Source organism: Leucoraja erinacea, chromosome 4, assembly GCF_028641065.1.
Source record: "Leucoraja erinacea ecotype New England chromosome 4, Leri_hhj_1, whole genome shotgun sequence".
Classification (NCBI taxonomy): Eukaryota; Metazoa; Chordata; class Chondrichthyes; order Rajiformes; family Rajidae; genus Leucoraja; species Leucoraja erinaceus.
Genome location: NC_073380.1, coordinates 16,274,664 through 16,296,299, shown reverse-complemented (window position 1 = coordinate 16,296,299; position 21,636 = coordinate 16,274,664). Strand labels below are relative to the sequence as shown.

The following is a 21,636-nucleotide window of genomic DNA, read 5'->3' as shown; positions in this document are numbered from 1 at the left end:
CGGAGGACTATTTGTTGTATGTGATGGCTAGTGGGGTGGAAGGTGAGGACTAGGGGGACTCTGCCCTTGTTCCGAGTAGGGGGATGGGGAGAGAGAGCAGTGTTGCGGGGTATTGAAGAGTCCCCGGTGAGAGCCTCATCTATGGTAGGGGAGGGGAACCCCCGTTCCCTGAAGAATTAGGACATTTCCGATGACCTTACTTACTTACACTATAATTCTGTAAAGCTGCTGAACAGGCAATGTATTAAATGACTGAAATTACCAAGTTACTGAAAAAAAGTAACTTACCGTGCTTGTGGAACTCCTTTTCTGCTAAGGTCAGCTCGGACCTTCTCCCCAACGTGGCGATAAATCTCCACCATAGTATTCATGGCTGCATCCCTGACCTGGGGAGATGATGCAAAAACTCGTTTCAAGCTTACAATTTTCCAATCAGTGTGGATGAAGGAGGGTAAGGGTTAGAAAAATAATTTAGATAAATTGAAATCCAATAAAACAAAGTTCATGCAGATACATTTTGAGTATGCCGCCACCGCTGAGAATGTGGTGGTGAGCCGACTACTTGATCCGTGCAGTTCTTGACCTCTGGATGTACCCACAATGGTATTAGGGAGCGGATTGCAGAATTTTGATCCAGCAACTGAAGCAACAGTGATATATTTCAAAGTCATGATGGCATGTGGCTTGAAGTGTAACTTTCAGGTGGTCATGCTGTCTCGGTGCTGGGACCGTAGCTATTTACAATATACATTAATGATTTAGATGAAGGAATTAAAAGTAACATTAGCAAATTTTCAGATGACACAACGCTGTGGGGAAGTGTGAATGGTGAAGAGGATGCTATGAGGATGCAGGGTGATTTGGACAGGTTGGGTGAGTGGGCAGGTGCATGGCAGATGCAGTATAATGTGGATAAATGTGAGGTTATCCACTTTGGTGGCAAGAATAGGAAGGCAGATTATTATCTGAATTGTGTCAGGTTAGGTAAAGGGGAAGTACAATGAGACCTGGGTGTCCTTGTACATCAGTCACCGAAAGTAAGCATGCAGGTACAACAGGCAGCGAAAAAAGCTAATGGCATGTTGGCCTTCATAAGGAAAGGAGCGCAGGGGCAAAGAGATCCTTCTGCCGTTGTACAGGGCCCTGGTGAGACCACACCTGGAGAATTGTGTGCAGTTTTGATCTCCTAATTTGAGGAAGGATATTCTTGCTATTAAGGGATTGCAGAGTAGGTTCATGAGGTTAATTCCCGGGATGGCAGGACTGTCATATGATGAAAGAATGGAGCGACTGGACTTGTATTCACTGGAATTTAGAAGGATGACAGGGGATCTTATAGAAGCATGTAAAATTATTAAGGGATTGGACACGCTAGATGCAGGAAACATGTTCCCGACGTTGGGGGAGTCGAGAACCAGGGGCCACAGTTTAAGAATAAGGGGTAGGCCATTTAGAACTGAGATGAGGAAACACTTTTTCACACAGAGAGTTGTGAATTTGCAGAATTCGCTGCCTCGGGCAGTGGAGGCCGATTCACTGGATACATTCAAGAAAGAGTTAGATGGAGCTCTTAGGGCTAATGGAAACAAGGGCTATGGGGAGAACAGACACAGGGTACGGATTGTGGATGATCAGCCATGATCACATTGAATGGTGGTGCTGGCTCGAAGGGCCGAATGGCCTACTCCTGCACCTCTTATCTATGTATCTATCTATATATCTATGACCCGCTGAGTTACTCCAGTTTTTTGTATCTATCTTCGCTTCAAACCAGCATCCCCAGTTCCTTCCTACAATCTTGAATGTTGCGTTTTCCCGTGTTTTTGCTACCCAAGTCCAGCTAGCTGAAAGAGATCATGTCTTTACTGTCTAAGCAGTCTTGGCGAGGTGCTGCAGAGAGCCCATGATATTAGAGGGAAGATAGTAGCCTGGATAGTATATTGATTGAATGGCAGATTGCAAAGAGTGAGAAAGAAGGGGGCTTTTTCTGGTTGGCTGCCATTGACTAATGGCTGGGGTCGGTGTTGGACCCGCTATTTTTCACATTGTGTATTAATGATTTGGATGATGGAATTGATGGCTTTGTGGCTAGGTTTGCGGATGATACAAAGATAGATGGAGGGGCAGGTAGTATAGATGAAGCAAGGAGTCCGCAGAAAGAATTGGGATTGCTAGTGAAAGATTCCCAAAAGTTTAAGTAAGTTGAATCAGTAGTAAGGAACACAAATGCAATGTTAGCATTCATTTTGAGAGGATTATAATATAAAAGCAGAGACGTAACGCTGAGGCTTTATAAGGCACTGGTCAAACCGCATTTGGAGTATTGTGAGCAGTTTTTGGCCCCTTAGATGAGTTTGAGGAGTTTATTTGTCATGTTTACTTACAGTGTAAAGCTTTTGTTGCATGCTAACCACTCAGCAGAAAGGCAATACATGACTACAATCATCCAGAGTGTACAGATACATGATAAATTGAATAACGTGAATAACGTTTAGTGCCAGATTAAGACCGGTAAAGTCAGATCAAAGATAGTCCGAGGGTTATATGGTTATATGGTTATATGGTCTACAATGAGATAGATAGTAGCTCAGGATTGCTCTCTAGCTGTTGATTGGATAGTTCAGTTGCCTGATATTAGCTGGGAAGAAACTATCCTTGAATCTGGAGGTTTTCACACTTCTACACCTCTTGCCTGATGGGAAAGTGGAGAAGAGAGATTGACCGGGATGAGACTCGTCCTTTATTATGCTGGTGGCCTTGCCTAGGCAGCATGAAGTGTAAATGGAGTCAACGGAAGGGAGGTTGGTTTGTGTGATGGTCTGGGTGGCGTCCACAACTCAGTGCAATTTCTTGCGGTCTTGGTGGGGCTGTTCCCAAACCAAGCCTGTACTCGCTGGAGTTTAGAAGGATAAGGGGTCCGTATTGAAACTTACCGAATAGTGAAAGGACTTGATAGTGCAGATGTGGAGAGGATATTTCCACTAGTGGGAAAGTCCAGGACTAGAGGGCGCAGCCTCATAATACAAGGACAAACTTTAGAATTAAGATGAAGAGAAATTTCTTTAGTCATGGGGTGGTGAATCGGTGAAATTCATTGCCATCTGTGGAGGCCGAGTCTTTGGGTATTTTTAAAGCGGAGATTGACAGTATCTTGATTAGTAAAGATTTCAAAGGTTATGGGGAGAAGGAGGGAGAATGGGGTTGAGAGGGATAGATAGATCAGCCATGATTGATTGGCAGAACAGGCTCGATGGGCCAAATGGCCTAATTCTGCTCCTTTGACATGAATTTATATTACACTAGACCAAGTGCAAACCCGTTGGGTCTGCTCCCCCAATGGTGTGATCCCCCAACCCAATATTCCACCATGCACCCGTCTCCTCCAACGGAACTGAACTCATTCCCAAATGTAATATTCAACAACTCCCCTGCCTCCCTCAGCAGTGGATTTAAAAAAAAAATCCATTTTCACCTCCCCTGCCTGCTGCAGCAGTTCCAATTGCAATACCAATTGGCCCTCCCCCTCCTGTTGAAGCACTTGCTGTGATATCCCATTGAGGTGAAAAGTTCAGAGTGTTCCTGTCTTGCAACTTTGTTTTGAAGTGTGTTGGAAGCTGATAGGAAGGAGCAGCGAATCAAAAGGCAGAAAGGCAGCCGGACGCCAGGCGGCATGCTGCAGCCACACAGTTTTAATATATAACTAGACCAAGTGCAGACCCGTTGGGTCTGCTCCCCCAATGGTGTGATTCCCCCAACCCAATATTCCACCATGCACCCGTCTCCTCCAATGGAACTGAAGCCGTTGCCAAATGTAAGTTTCCAGCACTCCCCTGCCTCCCTCAATTGCACCTCCTGCCTGCTGCAGCAGTGAAAAGTTCAGTGTTCCTGTCTTGCAACTTTGTTTCGAAGTGTGTTGGAAGCTGATAGGAAGGAGCAGCCGTCAACGAATCAAAAGGCAGGAAGGGATCCGTACTGCAGGCGGACGTCGGATGGATTTGAGTTTTATATATTAACTAGACCAAGTGCAGACCCGTTGGGTCTGCTCCCCCAATGGTGTGATCCCCCAACCCAATATTCCACCATGCACCCGTCTCCTCCAATGGAACTGAAGCCGTTCTCAAAAGTAAGATTCCAGCACTGCCCTGCCTCTTTAAAAAAAATCCCTGCCTGCTGCAGCAGTGAAAAGTTCAGTGTTCCTGTCTTGCAACATTGTTTCGAAGTGTGTTGGAAACTGAGGAAGGAGCAGCCGTCAACGAATCGAAAGGCAGGAAGGGATCCGTACTGCAGGCGGACTGATTTGAATTTTATATATATATACTAGACCAAGTGCAGACCCGTTGGGTCTGTTTCCCCAACAGCGTTTGCGGGCCGATGTGCGGGGGGGGGGGGGGGGGGGGGGGGGGGGGGGGGGGGGGGGGGGGGGGGGGGGGGGGGGGGGGAGGGGGAGTAGGGGATGCGGCATCACACTCAAATTAACCACCCCCCAAACTCACAGGTGGGGGGAGGGGGGGGGGGGGTGGGTGAGAAGAAGGAAGGGGGGAGGGAGGGGAGAGAGGAGGAGGAAACATGACAGATTTGGGAGGGAAAGGAGAGCGGGGTAGGGGGTGAGAGAGGGGGATGGGGAGAGAGATGTGGGGGAGGGTGGGATGGGGGAGGGAGGGGAGGAGGGAGAGACGGGAAAGAGTGGGGAGTGAAAGGGAGGAGGAGAAGGGTAGGGGAAGGGGGCGGGTGGAGAGAGGGAAGGGGTGGGGTAGAGAGGGAAGGAAGGTGAGGGAGAGAGGGAAAGGGGTGAGGGAGAGGGGTGAGGAGAGGGAGAGGGTGAGGAGAGGGAAACATAGAAATGAAGTGCAGTAGTAGGCCATTCGGCCCTTCGAGCCTGCACCGCCATTCAATATGATCATGGCTGATCATCCAACTCAGTATCCCGTACCTGCCTTCTCTCCATACCCCCTGATCCCCTTAGCCACAAGGGCCACATCTAACTCCCTAAATATAGCCAATGAAACTGGCCTCAACTACCCTCTCTGGCAGAGAGTTCCAGAGATTCACCACTCTCTGTGTGAAAAAAAGTTCTTCTCATCTCGGTTTTAAAGGATTTCCCCCTTATACTTAAGCTGTGACCCCTTGTCCTGGACTTCCCTAACATCGGGAACAATCTTCCTGCAGCTAGCCTGTCCAACCCCTTAAGAATTTTGTACGATTCTATAAGATCCCCTCTCAATCTTCTAAATTCTAGAGAGTATAAACCAAGTCTATCCAGTCTTTCTTCATAAGACAGTCCTGACATCCCAGGAATCAGTCTGTTGAACCGTCTCTGCACTCCCTCTATGGCAATAATGTCCTTCCTCAGATTTGGAGACCAAAACTGTACGCAATACTCCAGGTGTGGTCTCACCAAGACCCTGTACAACTGCAGTAGGACCTCCCTGCTCCTATACTCAAATCCTTTTGCAATGAAAGCTAACATACCATTGGCTTTCTTTACTGCCTGCTGCACCTGCATGCCTACCTTCAATGACTGGTGTACCATGACACCCAGGTCTCGCTGCATCTCCCCTTTTCCCAATCGGCCACCATTTAGATAATAGTCTGCTTTCCCGTTTTTGCCACGAAAATGGATAACCTCACATTTATCCACATTATACTGCATCTGCCAAACATTTGCCCACTCACCCAGCCTATCCAAGTCACCTTGCAGTCTCCTAGCATCCTCCTCACAGCCAACAATGCCCCCCAGCTTCGTGTCATCCGCAAACTTGGAGATATTGCCTTCAATTCCCTCATCCAGGTCATTAATATATATTGTAAATAGCTGGGGTCCCAGCACTGAGCCTTGCGGTACCCCACTAGTCACTGCCTGACATTGCTGATTCTATGGGGGAGATGCCAGTTTTTTTTTTTGAAATATTGGGAGGGAGGGAGGGGGGGGGGGGGGGGGGGTGGGGGGGGGGGGGGGGATGGGGGGGGGGGGGGGGAGGATTTGATTAAAAATGTCTACATAAATACGACAAAATGTAATCAGGAGTTTCTATAAGATCCTCCCTCAATCTTCTAAAATCTAGCGAGTACAAGCCGAGTCTATCCAGTCTTTCTTCATATGAAAGTCCTGACATCCCAGGAATCAGTCTGGTGAACCTTAACCATGTAACCATATAACAATTACAGCACGGAAACAGGCCATCTCGACACTTCTAGTCCGTGCCGAACACTTATTCTCCCCTAGTCCCATATACCTGCACTCAGACCATAACCTTCCATTCCTTTCCCGTCCATATAACTATCCAATTTATTTTTAAATTATAAAAACGAACCTGCCTCCACCACCTTCAATGGAAGCTCATTCCACACAGCTACCACTCTCTGAGTAAAGATGTTCCCCCTTATGTTACACCTAAACTTCTGTCCCTTAATTCTCATGTCATGTCCCCTTGTTTGAATCTTCCCTACTCTCAGTGGGAAAAGCTTATCCACGTCAACTCTGTCTATCCCTCTCATCATTTTAAAATGACTCTATCAAGTCCCCCCTTAACATTCTGCGCTCCAAAGAATAAAGCCCTAACTTGTTCAACCTCTCTCTGTAACTTAGTTGTTGAAACCCAGGCAACATTCTAGTAAAGCTCCTCTGTACTCTCTCCATTTTGTTGACATTCTTCCTATAATTAGGCGACCAAAATTGTACACCATACTCCAGATTTGGCCTCACCAATGCCTTGTACAATTTTAACATTACATCCCAACTTCTATACTCAATGCTCTGATTTATAAAGGCCAGCACACCAAAAGCTTTCTTTACCGCCCTATCTACATGAGATTCCACCTTCAGGGAACTGTGCACAGTTATTCCCAGATCCCTCTGTTCACCTACATTCCTCAATTCCCTACCATTTACCATGTAATTCCCTACCATTTACCATGTAAGAGGAGAGAAGTGGGAGAGTGGGGAGGAAGGGGTAGAGAGACTGGTGGAAGAGGGACAGAGTGGTAGGGGAAGGGGGTGGGGTAGAGAGGGAAGGGGGTGGGGGAGAGAGAGATGGGTGGCAGAGGGAGAGAGAGAGGGACACATAGAAACATAGAAATTAAGTGCAGGAGTAGGCCATTCGGCCCTTCAAGCCTGCACCGCCATTCAATATGATCATGGCTGATCATCCAACTCAGTATCCCGTACCTGCCTTCTCTCCATACCCCCTGATCCCTTTAGCCACAAGGGCCACATCTAACTCCCTCTTAAATATAGCCAATGAACTGGCCTCCACTACCTTCTGTGGCAGAGAGTTCTAGAGATTCACCATTCTCTGTGTGAAAAATGTTCTTCTCATCTCGGTCCTAAAGGATTTCCCCTTTATCCTTAAACTGTGTCCCGCAACATCTGGAACAATCTTCCTGCATCAGACAAATGCAATTCAGGACTTTTCACTTCACAAGCAAATCAGAAATGACAGTTAGTGAAGAATTTGAATAATCACTGAGCGTTCTCTATGGCAACAATGTATTTGAGCATTCTGCATTGTGACATCACACGATGGAATGTTCACCGGGGCTGTGGCTCCTGCAAAGGCATATGTAAATGAATCCAATCCGATTGGCCATCTGTGAGCATCGGGCTTTGTGACATCACAAGATGGAACGTTCACAGGGAGCTGCTTGTGTGGGTGAGAATCCAGTTTCTTTTTGAAATATTGAGGTGGTGGGGGGGGGGGGGGGTGTAGGATTTGATTAAAAAAGCGTACTCAAACACGACGAAATGTAACGAGGAGCGGATACTTAGAAAGAAAAGCGAAATCTCTACCGAAATGGAAAAGACGTCGGCGATTCTGCGTCCGGTTTCGGAGTTGCGGAGCGTCAAAGGAAGAAACGCGGCGGACGCCGTACGGCGGCAGGCGGACTGATTTGAGTTTTATATATATAAAGATAGAAGATAGATAGATGGCACTGCAATAGCATGGAGCATAACATTGTAGGGAATGCTACCTTTCGTGCAAGAATAATCTTGGCTGTCTATAGTAGCCACTCACTGCTATTTCAAGGATCCTCACTGCTATTTCAAACAAGAATAAATCTATGCCAACATTCACCTCTTAATGTGCACTGCCAGGAGATAAACTACCAATTTGTCTCGTTTGTGGGGAGTAACTAACAATTTGCCTCATTTGTTAGTTGTGGAGAGTAGCTACACACAAATGCACTACACTAATTTACAAACCATATGAGCATACTTCCAAAAGAATGAACTGTCCATGAAGAAGTCTGAGAATGTGAAAAGAACTACAAAATTGCATATAATAATTTACTCCAAGGCAAAATGAAATATGCTGACATTGTTTTCACAGGGGAGGGGGTTAAAAATTGATTGAAATATAATTCCAACATTGATGAATTTTTGAGAATTGATTGCTTTCACAAAGTTTCAATTGCTAAAAGCGATGATAGCAATTTCAAAATTCTTATGTGTCTAAAACCTTACTTACTAATCTGTGATTATAGTCATAGAGCTATATAGTGTGCAAACAGGCCTTTCAACCCAACTTGCCCACACTGACCAACTTGTCCCATTTACATTAGCCCCACCCGCCGGCTCCCTCTTATCCAGTCCTATCGATGTACCTGTCGAATTCTGTTTCTTAAACATTTCGATAGTGCCTGCCTCAACTATCTGGCAGCTCGTTCCACACACCCACCACCCTTTGTGTGAAAAAGTTACCCCTCAGGTTTCTATTAAATCTTTCCCAACTCACCTTCAAGCTATGCCCTCTGGTTTTCAATTCCCCGACCAAGGGCTTGTACTCTATACGTCAACCCAATCTAGTCCTCTCATGATTTTGTACACCTCTTTTAGATCACCCCACATCCTCCTATGCTCCAAGCAGGCACATGCCGTGAGTGATTACTCAGGATAGGCAGTCAGTCGGCTTTCAAAAAATCTTTTAAAAACCACGCATGCACATATTGTTCTCTCTGGTTGGCAGTCAGTTGACTTTTATAAAGTAATTTGTCTTCAAAAGCCTTATCTCTTAATAAAGTATTTAAAAACATATACCATATTTCCCGGCAATGAAGATGCACCCCATTTTGAGTTGCTAAATTTTGAAAAAAGGCTGGCGGGTCATTGAATTTCTCACGCTCAACAAAATAAAAAATAAATAAAATAAAAAATAAAGAAAGTAATAATTTAATTTGCCCAAGGCTTCCAGATCTCTTCCATTCTGAATGACTGAATGGGTGGGAGGTGGAGGGTGACGGCAGGTGGAGAGATGGTGGGAAAAACGGGAGCACACCGGGACAAGTTGAATCAGTTGTGATCTTATTGAATGAAAATACTAGTTCAAGGGACCAATTGAGGTTACTCGCACTGACACAGGAGTAAGCTCCACCGCCTACTGTCCTGTTATCCATCGCCCACTGACCCGCTCCGCTCTATGATCTTTGCTCTTGAGCTGGTCCCCTCACTGTCTGGTCTCCAAGCCAGGTCAAAAATAGGGATACGAGAATTTCAAAACTAATACCAACTGCTTTTGAGCACGTCGGTTGACAAGGCAGCAGTACTCTCTGTTATTCTCACTTGACCGACAATCGCCACACATCCAAAGCCTGCGTGCCATGGGACTGGCTGTAACGCCCAGGTTGTCTCGCTTGCCCCTGGCCTGGCTGTGACACCCAGGTCGGCTGCATGCCACCGCGAGTGACTGCAGTTCCCAGGTCGGCTCGCTTGCCCCGGATCTGACTGCAGTTCTCAGGTCGGCTCGCTTCCCCCGGGAATGGGTGCAGTTCCCAGGTCGGCTGCTTGCCCGGGACTGGCTGTAGTGGCCAAGTCGGTTCGCTTGCCCCGGGTCTGGCTGTGACACCCAGGTCGGCTGCGTGCCCCGCGAATGGGTGCAGTTCACAGGTTGTCTCGCTTGCCCCGGGTCTGGCTGTGACACCCAGGTCGGCTGCGTGCCCCGCGAATGGGTGCAGTTCACAGGTTGTCTCGCTTGGGTTCGCTTGAGTTCCGGTTTACGGGCCGGATCCGGCCCTTAGGTTGCCGACCCCAGTATTAGGCCTCATTGTGTCCTCCCCATGTTATAATAACAATTTGGTCCAAGTCTATCTTTCTTGGCTAACAATGTAGCCTTCGGCCTCCAAGACGCAGGTACATTTTCGGGCCTTATTTTTGGGTAAAATATAGTGTCTTCACTGCTTGGAAATACGGTAGCTCAAAGAAATTTACTTACCATATTATTTGTACACAAACTCCATGCTTCTCTCTTTGTATCTTAAGATACTCTTAAGATAATGACAAGCCCGCCAATAAACTTGCGCTGCGCATGCGCATGCACGCAGTCCAGGGTGCAAAGGCAGAATTTCAGCCGCCTTTACAGATCATTGTCATTGAAGGCTTGACGCAGCGTCGACCGCACGTGTGTTGCACATACTTTTGCGTGTTACATGCACTGCGGATGAAAAGCAAGGGAGGCTTATACCTACCTAAGAGATCGATCTCTTATGTAGGCATAATTCTCCCGTGCCTTTACTATTTACTAGACTAAGTGGGACCCATTGTATCCCAGCATCACATGGGAGGGCTGGTCACCCAACGCAATATTCCACCTCTCCACCAATTCCAATATTGCTCTCCAGTGGGGTGGGTGGGGCACTAGTATGGGTGTTGTGGGCCGAAGGTACTGGTTTCCAGAGGGCTAGTATAGACATTGTGGGCCGAATGGATTCTTGGGCTGGCAGCTCAGTCACTAAGGCCTGGCAGTATAGCCACTCGGACCTGGCAGGCTGGCAGCTGAGAAACTGCCCAAAACAGGTGACAGACTGTGAGAGAGAAGGGGAAGAGGGTGAACTGAATGGATTATTGGGCTGGCAGTTCAATCACTCATGACTGGTGGGCTGGCAGATCACTTCCTCACGGCTTGTGGGCTGGCAGTGCAGTCACTTACGCCTGGTACGCTGGCAGTTCACTCAATCACCTCTCCTCCCTTCACCCCCCCTCCCCTCCACTCTGCTCCTTGGCATACACACACACACACACACACACACACACACACACACACACACACACACACACACACACTTGTTGACACAGTGTGTAACACACACACACAGGCTGCTAGTGCACACACACACACACACACACACACACCACACAGCTCTCCTGACACACACACTCGGCGCATCTTGACTAAAATGCCAAGTAACTTCGGCCGCCAGCTTGTTGAATATACAGTGTGGATAAAAATCAAATGAGGAGGGCTGAGCGGTGGCCAAAAATGACGGCTGTAAGTGGCGGCGTTCTCTCAGAAATCACATCGCAGTGAGTCAAAAGCGGTCAAGATCTTACTTTTAGTAGATATGTTGCAAAACGTACCTGAAGGTCGCTGAAAATCTGTCCCAGCCCGTGTGCGCGATTTTGGCGCCGTTTAGAGGGGGGCGGGTTTAAAACGCGATTTTCCCTAGGCTGTTCAAATCGAGGTTTTTCAGCCTAGTTAATTATTAACGAAAAATCGCTGGAAGATTCCGTCGCTTGAGCTATTTTTAGTTTTAAGGGCTTTTTTAATTGTTATAGTAGGTTAAAAATTAACCTCTAATCCCGCGACCACCGACAACGGGCCAGATCTCATACAGGGGAAAACGGAAGGTAGGCTGTTTATTTCTACGTTAAAAAATGGCTTCTTAAGATCCCTTTATACAAAGTTTAATGTTGCGAGTAGCTAATTTGGGGCCCATTAAATTCCGCAGTATTTTTCTGGGCATTTGAGGGCACAAATCGACCACAATGTGAATGTTCTAAACCAACGCGTTCACAGGATCCCACTGGAAAGCTGATTTAAATGGACATTAATTTACAGCAATTGAATACTAAATTCCTTCCCCTTGGCCTATAAATTAATGTAAATGTGATTTAAAAATCATGTTTTATTGTGAATAATTTGTGAATATTATTTGGACACTTAGGCTATTTAAAAATGTTCATCATTTATTAAGAAATGGATAGATGTTTAGATCTAGTAATTGAAGTTTGAAATTAGCTACAATTGGGTAACTAACTAATTATATGCTTTAATTTCAGGTCATCCAAGTAAGATTATTTTATATTTGTTTCAGAATGCTTCAATCTATGATAACTGAAAATTTCATTAGTTCTCTTAATTTTTAAGAAAGTTATGTGCTTTTGACTGTCCACGATCACAGCTTTTTTGTTATGTCCATAGAAAATCAATAGGGAACAATATGCTAATTTCCGAGTGTGAAAATGGCATAGCTTTTTAAATACTTGAGATATGAAAGTGAATTAGGTGTCAAATTAAACTTCTTTTTACGCTTTATCTGATGGGATAAATTGCAGACTTGATTTGTAAAATCTCAAAATTTTGTAACATTGCTACTTTTAGTAATATAGATATTTAATAATGACCATTTTATAATTTTAGTTTTGCCTACCCTGATGGCACATGCCTGGCTCCAAGGTATAGAATCCTAGCCTGTTCAACCTTTCCCTACATCTGAGGCCCTCGTGTCCTGGCACCATTCTCGTAAATTTTCTTTGCACCCATTCTAGCTTGACAAAATCTTGCCTATAACATGGTGCCCAGAACAAACACAATGCGGCCTCACCAATGTCTTATACAACTGCAACATGACCTCACATCTTCTATACTTAATACTCTGACTGATGTGATACCACTTTCAATGAAATATGTACATGCAATCCTAGACCCCTCTGCTCTACAACACTTCCCAGAGCCCTGCCATTCATTGTATAGGTCCTGCCCAGGTTAGCTTTTTCAAAATGCAACACTTCACATTTCTCTGTATTGAATTCCATCAATCATTGCTCAGTCCACCTGCCCAACTGATCAAGATCTCGCTACAATACCACTCATTTTGTGTCATCTGCAAACTTGCTAATCATGCCATGTACATTCTCATCCAAATTATTGATATAGATGACAAACAGCACCAAACCTTGAGACACACCACTAGTCACAGACCTCCAGTCGGAGGAGCAACTTGTCACCATCACCCTCTGCTTCCTTCCACAAAGCCAATTTTCTATCCATTCAGCCATCTATCATTGGATCCCATGGGATCTAACCTTCCAGAGCAGCTTACCATGCAGAACCTTCCTGAAATCCATGTATACATCTACTGCTCTGCCCTCATCAACCCTTTTGTCACATCTTCAAAAAAACAATCAGATTCAGGATACATGACCTCCCACATACAAAACCATGCTGACTATCCCTAATCAGCCCTTGGCCATCTAAATGCATGTATGTCCTATCCCTCAGAATGCGTTCCAGTAACTTTCCAACAACAGATGTTAAGTTCACTGTAGTTCCCAGCCTTTTCCCTGCAGCCTTACTTGAATAAAGGCACAACATTTGCCACCCTCCAGTCTTCTGCCACCTCGCCTGGATTTAATGACGACTCATAAATCTCAGCCAGGGCTCCTGCAATTTCCTCTCTAGCTTCCCACAGTGTCATTGAATATATCTGCTCATGCCCGCGAGATTTGTCTACCTTCATACACATCAGGACCTTCAGCACCTCGTCGACCGTAACACTGACTGCTCTCAAGACAAATTCAGTGACTGCTCCAAGTTCCTCAGTCCTCCTGTCTTTCTCCATGGTAAAAACAGAGGAGAAATACTTATTGAAGACCTTGCCCATCTTCTGTGGCTGCTTGCAGAGTTGACCACTTTGATTCCCCAGAGGTCCCCTCTCTCTCGCTCTCTCTCTCTCACTGGTTGCCCATTTTTCTATTTATGTAAAATCTTTATCCTTAATTCTATCTGCCAGAGCTATCTCCTGTCCCCTTTTTTCCCTTCAGATTTCCTTTCTAAGCTTGCTTCTTAGTTCCTGTAATTTTTCCAGGGCTACATTTGATCCCAACTTCCTACACCTGTCCCTTGCGCCCTTCTTACTCTTGACCAAACCCTCAATTTATTCACCTTAATGCTATTTGAGCAGCCCAATACCACCTCCTTTTTAATTTCAAACTGCCCTTGCACATTATTATTCTCCACCATGCCCTCTATGTTCTTCACCTTGGTCAAAACAGATGCAAAGTATTATTTCGCTACCTTGTTTACATCCCAAGACTCCAAGCACAAATTCCCTCCTTTAGCCTTGAGCGGTACTAATCTTTCCCTGGTTACTTGTAGGTATAAGAAGCTTTGGGATTTTCTTCGGACCAACCTTAAACCAACATTGTTCCTTGAAAGTGGCGTCACAGGTAGATAGGGTGGTCAGGAGGGAGTTTGGTACATTGGCTTTCATCAGTCAGAGTACAGAGTATAGAAGTTGAGATGTTATTTTACAGTGCACAAGCCGATGGTGAGGCCACGTTCAGAATATCCTGAAATCTTCATTAACTGTCCCAAGTTCCCTACCCTTCATGTTTTTCTTTACGGTAGAAACAGATGTGAAATATTCATTGAGTACCATGCCCATCTCCTCCACACATAGATGTAGAAACATGGAACTGCAGATGGTGGTTTACAAAAAAGGACACAAAGTGCTGGAGTAACTGGTGGGTCAGGCAGCATCTCTGGCGAACATAGATAGGTGACGTTTTACATCGGGATGTCTGTCTGAAAGGTCCCAACCTGAAAAGTCACCTATCCATGTTCTCCAGAGATGCTGCCTGACCCACTGGGTTAATCTGGCATTTTGTGTCCACACGTGGATGACCACTTTGGTTTCTGAGTGGACCTACTTTCTCTTAATTATTCTCTTCCCCATAATGTACTTACAAATTATTTTTGGATTCTCCTTATTTTTTATCTGCCAGGAGTATCTTCTGCCCCCTTGTGATTGATTTAAGAGTGCACGGAAATAATGATAAAAAATACTTTCAATCCTTAATAGCTATAAACTATCATTCTCTTTCATCAGTATACTGAACAAATGAACCTTCACAGCCGAATAACATAACATTCAGTCCATGCATTACCCTCTTGGTGATGAACTGTCTCACATTGCCGACACTGCAATCCATCTTTATATCATCATCCAATTTGGTTGTATTGCCCTTCACCTTCACCCAAGTCGCTGATTTAGACTGGAAATGACTGGGATCCCAGTACCAATTTCTGTAACATCCCACCACCTGCAGCATCCCAAACCCAAAATGTCCCGTTTATTTATACCATCTACTGTGCATGAACCGGTCCTTAATCCATTCCAAGTTGCATGGGAATCAAGAGTTTTAAGGGCCTGTCGCACTTGCCGATTTTTTCGGCGACTGCCGGCATCATTGGCTAACGTATCAGGTCACCGAAAAATACGCGCGTGATGACGTATGACGCGGCGGTGACGATGTATGATGCGGCGTGATGAAGTATGACGCGCGGTGTTTTTTTGTCGCCACTGGAGTTTGAAATGTTCAATATCTTTTGACAACACTGATATGACGCCGGCAAAATCGCCAAGTGGGGCAGGCCCTTTAATTTAGTTTAAGAATTTAAGAAAGATTGCATGGAAAAGAATGGGAACTATAGACCAGTGAGTATAATGGCTGTGGTAGGAAAGTTACGAGAGAGTATTCTGAAGGATAGAATATATAAACATTTGGATACAAGGGACCGATTCAGGTGAGTCAGCATGGTTTTGTACGTGATAGATCATGTCTCACGAATTTGATTGAGTTTTTTGGGGAGTTAACTAAAAAGATTGATGCGGGCAAAGCTGTAGACGGCAGAAAGCCGTTTGATAAATTTTGCTTGGCCGGCTGCTCTGGAAGGTTAGATCGCATGGGATCCAGGGAGAGTTAGCCGACTGGATAGATAACTGGCTTCATGGAAGGAAGCAGTAGGTGATGGTGGAACGTTGTTTTTCGGACCAAAGGTCTATGTGGACTTGTGAGGTTCCTCAAGGATCAGCGCTGGGCCCACTGCTGTTTGTTGTTTATATTAACGATCTAGATGAGCATGTACAAGGCATGATTAGCAAGTTTGCAGATGGCATGAAAGTGGGTGGCATCGTAGATAGTGAAGAAAGTTAACAACAATTTCAATATGACCATGATCAGTTGGGCAGGTGGGCTGAGGAATAGTTAATAGAGTTTCATACAGATAAGTGCACTGTGTTGCATTTTGCAGGGTCAAACTACGGCAGGACCTTCACAGTGAATAGCAGGACTAGTGTCAGTGTTGTAGAGCAGAGGGATCTAGGAGTGCCGGTTCATAGTTACCTGAAAGTGGCATCACAGGTGGACAGTGTGGTCAAGAAAGTTTTTGGCACATTGGGCTTCATCAGTCAGCGTATTGGTGAGACCACATTTGGAGTATTTTTGTTCAGTTTTGCTCATCCTGTTATATGAAACATGTTGTTAAGCTGGAAAGGGTGCAGAGCGGTTTCACGAAGATGTTACCAGGACTCAAGAGCCTAGCTACAGGGAAAGGTTGAGCAGGCTAGGACTTTATTTCTTGGAGGGCAGGAGTATGACGGGTGATCTTATAGAGTTGTCCAAGATCATGAGAGGATTAGATAGGGTAAATGTCCAGAGTCTTTTACCCAGAGTAGAGGAATCAGGAGCCAGAGGATATACTGTAGGTTTAAGGTGAGGGTGAAAAGATTTAATAGTGACCTTAGGGGCAACCTTTTTTTTTCCCCCACATACAGAGTGGTGGGTGTATGGAACAAGTTTCCAAAGTTGTAATGGTAGTTGATGGGAGGTACTATCACAATGTTTAAAATACATTTAGACAGATACATGGATAGGATATGTTTAGAAGGATGTAGGCTAATGCAGGCAGGTGGGACTAGTGTAGATGACGCATGTTGGTCGGCTTTGGCAAGATAGGACTATTTCCACGCTATATGACTACTATCTCTTGACAGCAACTTATCAATAGCATTCCCAAAGTCCAAACACAAATGATCAAGTGTTCTGCTCTTTACAACCTCAAAAATTCTAACAGACATCACACATGACTTCACATTCAAAACTCTCTGTCCAGAATACCAAGTGGGGCTGACATTTCTTACTGGTCACTAATTGCTCTTGATAAAGTAATGAATAGTCACCTTCTTGAATCATTGTCATCTGAGAAGGAAAGGAAGGCCCTTCCTGGCAAATCAGGAAAGGAGATACAGGTTTCTTACGGAATAAACCACAGCAATAAATGCCCAACTCAGATTGTATCTCTTATAGGGAAAAATGCAAGTGATGTCCTTAATACTCTAGCTGGTGAAGATCATACATTTCAGAGGTGACAATAAACCCTTCACAGGTTCATTACAAATGTCACATGCCCAGCCATAACGTGCCAACACCAGGGGTGGGAGCAGGGGGAGGGGGAAATGGTCAGGTTCAGAGTTACCAGTACTATACAAACTTTATATTCCAGATTTAAAGACAACATTTAAACTCCTCAGACTCTCTGGTAAAAACTGTACTTGGGTTTCTGTACCATTATTGAGGTCACGGGGGGGGGGGGCATCACAACTCTATCAGCAACATTCCTCCATTGAGCTTGAGCACTATTGATCGGTGTCATTACTTTGTACTAAATGCAAAAACGTCTAAATCACACATAATAAAAAAGTTTCAATGCCACCAAATCGTTCACTTTCCCTGGAGCAACACAGTGCACACAACAGCATTATCAGTTTCTGCTGTATTTTAACATATTTGGTGCGCAATATTAATCCTGGTTTTTAACAGATAGGCAAACCCTCCCCGACTTGCTTAAGGGTTACGTTCCACGAACCTTTACGGAAGACAGATATTGCGTAAATCAGAATTACCATGCCCTGCCAAAATAAGTCACTGAGATTATTAACCGTCTCAACGGTGCCCCTCACTATTGGGGTGCTTTCTGCAGCGCACGGCTTTCAGGGTAAGCACCTGCGCTATTGACGGCATGTTTCTGATGTAAACGAATGATCATACAGTGTTGTGGAAATTACACACTACCTTAATTGCACTAGGGACTGAGCACAGAATTGTTAACACAAGTGTGAGTATACGCAAGTCGACTATGGCGTAAATTAGGGAGTGTCTGTACTATTTCAGAAGGAGGAGCTCTCAAAAATGGCACATCAAGAACTGTACTGAAAAATATCACATAGCTTAATTATATTGTACATTTACAACACCATTTGTTATATTATTAAGAAATGCTAAAAATAAAAAAAAATCATACCTGGTTATTTGGATCCCCAAGGAGATTGCATACATGTGGTACTATTTTGCTTAATGTCAATGACTGTGCTCCATAACTGGAAAAAAAATGTTTGCATTATTTTTGAGCGAATAACAAAGCAATTATTTAAAGAAATCACAGTAAACAAAAACCCACATGCCAGTCCAGTAGCCAAATTACTGCAGAATGATTTAGAATTAAATATGTGATTTGGCAATAAATGTACAGTTCACTTTTGAATATGTGTCAATCTAACTCATTTAAAATTATTACATAATCCTCCAAGACTGAAGGGCCTGTCCCACTTAGGCGACTTGTTAGGCAAGTGCAGGATACTCCGCACTCGCCTCATGTTCGCTTATAGTCTCTGGTGAGTCTCCTTCATGGTCGCGAGGAGTTCCCGCATTCTGTGAACCAGTTGCAGAGAAACGTTGAAAAATTTTCTGCGACCAAAAATTGGTCGCCATGGAGAGAATCGATAATCCTGTAGCCGTGGGTGCAGTTGTAGTGGGGTCACCATGTAGTTATGGGTAGTCGAGGTAGTCGTAGGTAGTTTTAGTTAATCGACTAAATGCTGACCGGGCATTTTCATTGGCTCATTGGGGGAAAAAACGTAAGGACGAGTTTTCAGAACCAAGGATAACCGACCGGTAATGTTAAATGCCCGCTAAACTTCACAGCTGTGTATCTCTGGCTTATTAAAAGTTGTCTGGCTTCTTAAAAGTGTCTCCACTCCTTCTCCCCCCTTCTCCCCTGCTCCTTTGTAGGACTTACCGTACACTGTACTAGCTGTCTTAACCTTCCTGTTCATCGAGGTGTGTGTCTGTATCACCTTGGTTTTGCACCGTGTGAATTTCACTCAGCGCTCCCCCCACTTGCCCTGTCCCCCGCCTTTGCGATGTGCGTGTGTCTGTGCGTGTGTCTGTGCGTCTGTGTCTGTGGGTCTGTCTGTGTGTGTGTCTGTCGTCTGTGTGTGCGTGTGTGTCTGTGTGTGTGGCTGTCTGTGTGTGTGTCTGTGTCTGTGTCTGTGCATGTGTACGCGTGGGCGTGTGTGTACCACTCTTACAGTCGCCGTTCCAGTTCCCGGTTTTTCAGGCGAGTGCCGCAAACATGACAGTCGCCGGCAGTCTGGTGAAAAATAGTCTAAGTGGGACAGGCCCTTGAAACTTTAAGGGAAGCAGTGAGAAAATCTTAAGTTCTGTGTACACCATCCAACATGGAGTATATGAACCTGAGGAAAACCTGAAGGTCAATTATTTGCTGTTCTCACTATGAAACATTTATCAAATGTTTGTTGATGCTCATGTTACAGTTGTTAAGTTAGCAAGTTGGTGTATTAGGCACAGTTCTGGTCATTATACTTTATGACTTAAAATAGGCACAAAAAGCTGGAGCAACTCAGCAGGACAGGCAGCATCTCTGGATAGAAGGAATGGGTGACATTTGAGGTAGAGACCCTTCTTCAGACTGAGAGTCAGGGGAGAGGGAGACACATAGATATGGAAGGGTTAGGTGTGAAAAAGAGGCATGAAAAGGGATTAAGCTGGTAGAAAATGTAGAATAGATCACTGTTAGCTGGGAGAAAGTAACAACGAAGCATACAGAGATAACAAAGCGTACAGGGATAATCAGACTGGTCAGAGAACCAGGATGGGGGAGGGATGGAGAGAGGGAAATCAAGGGTGAAGTTAGAGAAGTCAATATTCATACCGCTGGGGTGTAAACTGCCCAAGCAAAATATGAGGGGCTCTTCCTCCAATTTCCGCAGGACCTCACTCTGAAAGTGGAGGAGGCCTTCGACAGAAAGCTAAGTATGGGAATGGGAGGCGGAGGTGGCAGATCAGGTAAGTTTAAGTGGATTGAGCAGAGGTGTTCAACAAAACGATCGCCGAGCCTATGCTTGGTCTCAGAGAAGCTTGTAGTGGAGCTTACCACGGAAAAGGCAATTCTGTGGTTTTGTGTTGTGTAATGAACCGGATTTGATAAAGGAACTCAAGGTAAAGGAACCACCAGGAGGGTAGCGAGCACAACATGATAAGATTCAACCTGCAATTTGAGAGGGAGAAGATGAAATTGGATGTGTTGGTAGTACAGCTAAGCAAAGGGGACCACAGAGGCATGAGGGAGGAACTGGCCAAAGTTCACTGGAAAGGGACCCCAGCAGGAATGACGGTAGAACAGCAATGGCAGCAATTTCTGGGAATTATTCAGATGGTGCAGGATCTTTTCATTCTAAAGAGGACGAAAGATTCTAGGGGGAGAATGAGGCAACCGTGGCAAACATTGGAAGTCAAACTAAAAGAGAAGGCAAATAAATAATAATTGCAAAGATTAGAGGGAAGCCAAGGGATTGGGAAGCTTTTAAAGAACAACGTTGGACCGCTCGAAAATGATGCAGGAGAAGTGACAATGGGGATTAAAGAAATGGCAGAGGCATTGAATTGAATAACTTTTTGGCATCAGCCTTCACAGTGGAAGACACCAGCAAATGCCTGAAACTCAACAAAGTCGGGGGGGGGGGGGGGGGGGGGGGGGGGGGGGGGTGGGAGTGGCTCTTACTCAGAAGGTGCTTGGGAAGGTGAAAGGGCTGCACACAGGGTTCTGAAAGAGGTGACTTAAGAGATTCTGGAGACATTAATAGTGATATTTCAAGAATCACTACAATCGCTTCAAACGACTGTAAAATCGCCAATATTGCCCGGCTGTACAAGAAGGGAGCAAAGCAGAATAGTGGAAACTATAGGCCGGTTAGTCTGAATTCGGTGTTTGGTAAGTTTTTAAGAGTCTATTATAAAGGATGAGGTTACAGAGTACTTAAAAGATCATGATAAAATAGGGCAAAGTCAGCATGGTTTTGTAAAGGGGAGATCTCGCCTGACCAATCTGCTGGAATTCTTTGAGGAAGTAAATAGCAGGGCAGACAAAGGAGAGACAGTGGCTGTTATTTACCTAGATTTTCATAAAGCCTTTGATAAGGTGCCACATGTGAGGCAGCTGAGGAAGATGAGAGCCCATGGTATCAAAGGGCAGATACTAGCATCGATAGCAGGTTGGCTTAATGGCAGAAGGCAAAGAGTGGCAATAATGGGGGCTTTTTATCGATGGCTACCAGTGACTAGTGGAGTTCTGTAGGGTTCGGTGCTGGGGCCGCTACTCTTCATGTTGTATATTAATGATTTGGATGAGGGGATTGAAGGCCGTGGCCAAATTTACAGATGATACAAAAATAGGTGGATGGGCAGGTGGTGTAGAGAAAACAGGAACTCTGCAAAAGCACATGGACAGATTGGGGAGACATTAATAGAGAATTTGGAAGACTACATATAGTGTAGCAAAGTGTGGAAAATCGCTTCTTGCCCGTAGGTACAAGAAGGGTAGATTATTTTCTAAATGGGGAGAGAATCTATAAATCGGAAGTGTAAAGGAATTGGGAGGTTGGCGCAAAGTTAATTTGCAAGTCGAATAGTAAGGAGGAGGGCAAAGAGTACTTAAAAGCATTTAT

The 21,636-nt window shown here is 45.0% G+C and overlaps 1 protein-coding gene across 25 annotated transcripts in view; it reads right to left on the bottom strand.

Annotated features, from left to right (window-relative positions):
* The window catches only part of clasp2 (cytoplasmic linker associated protein 2), a 322,540-nt gene that overhangs the window by 247,626 nt on the left and 53,278 nt on the right, over positions 1-21,636 (bottom strand). For all 25 annotated transcript variants that reach the window (XM_055633767.1, XM_055633768.1, XM_055633769.1 and 22 more), the window contains exons 5-6: positions 18,135-18,210; positions 289-386 (exon numbers count right to left, since the gene is read on the bottom strand). In XM_055633767.1, the coding sequence (XP_055489742.1) occupies positions 289-386; positions 18,135-18,210 (174 nt within the window). The remainder of the gene's footprint in view (positions 1-288; positions 387-18,134; positions 18,211-21,636) is intronic.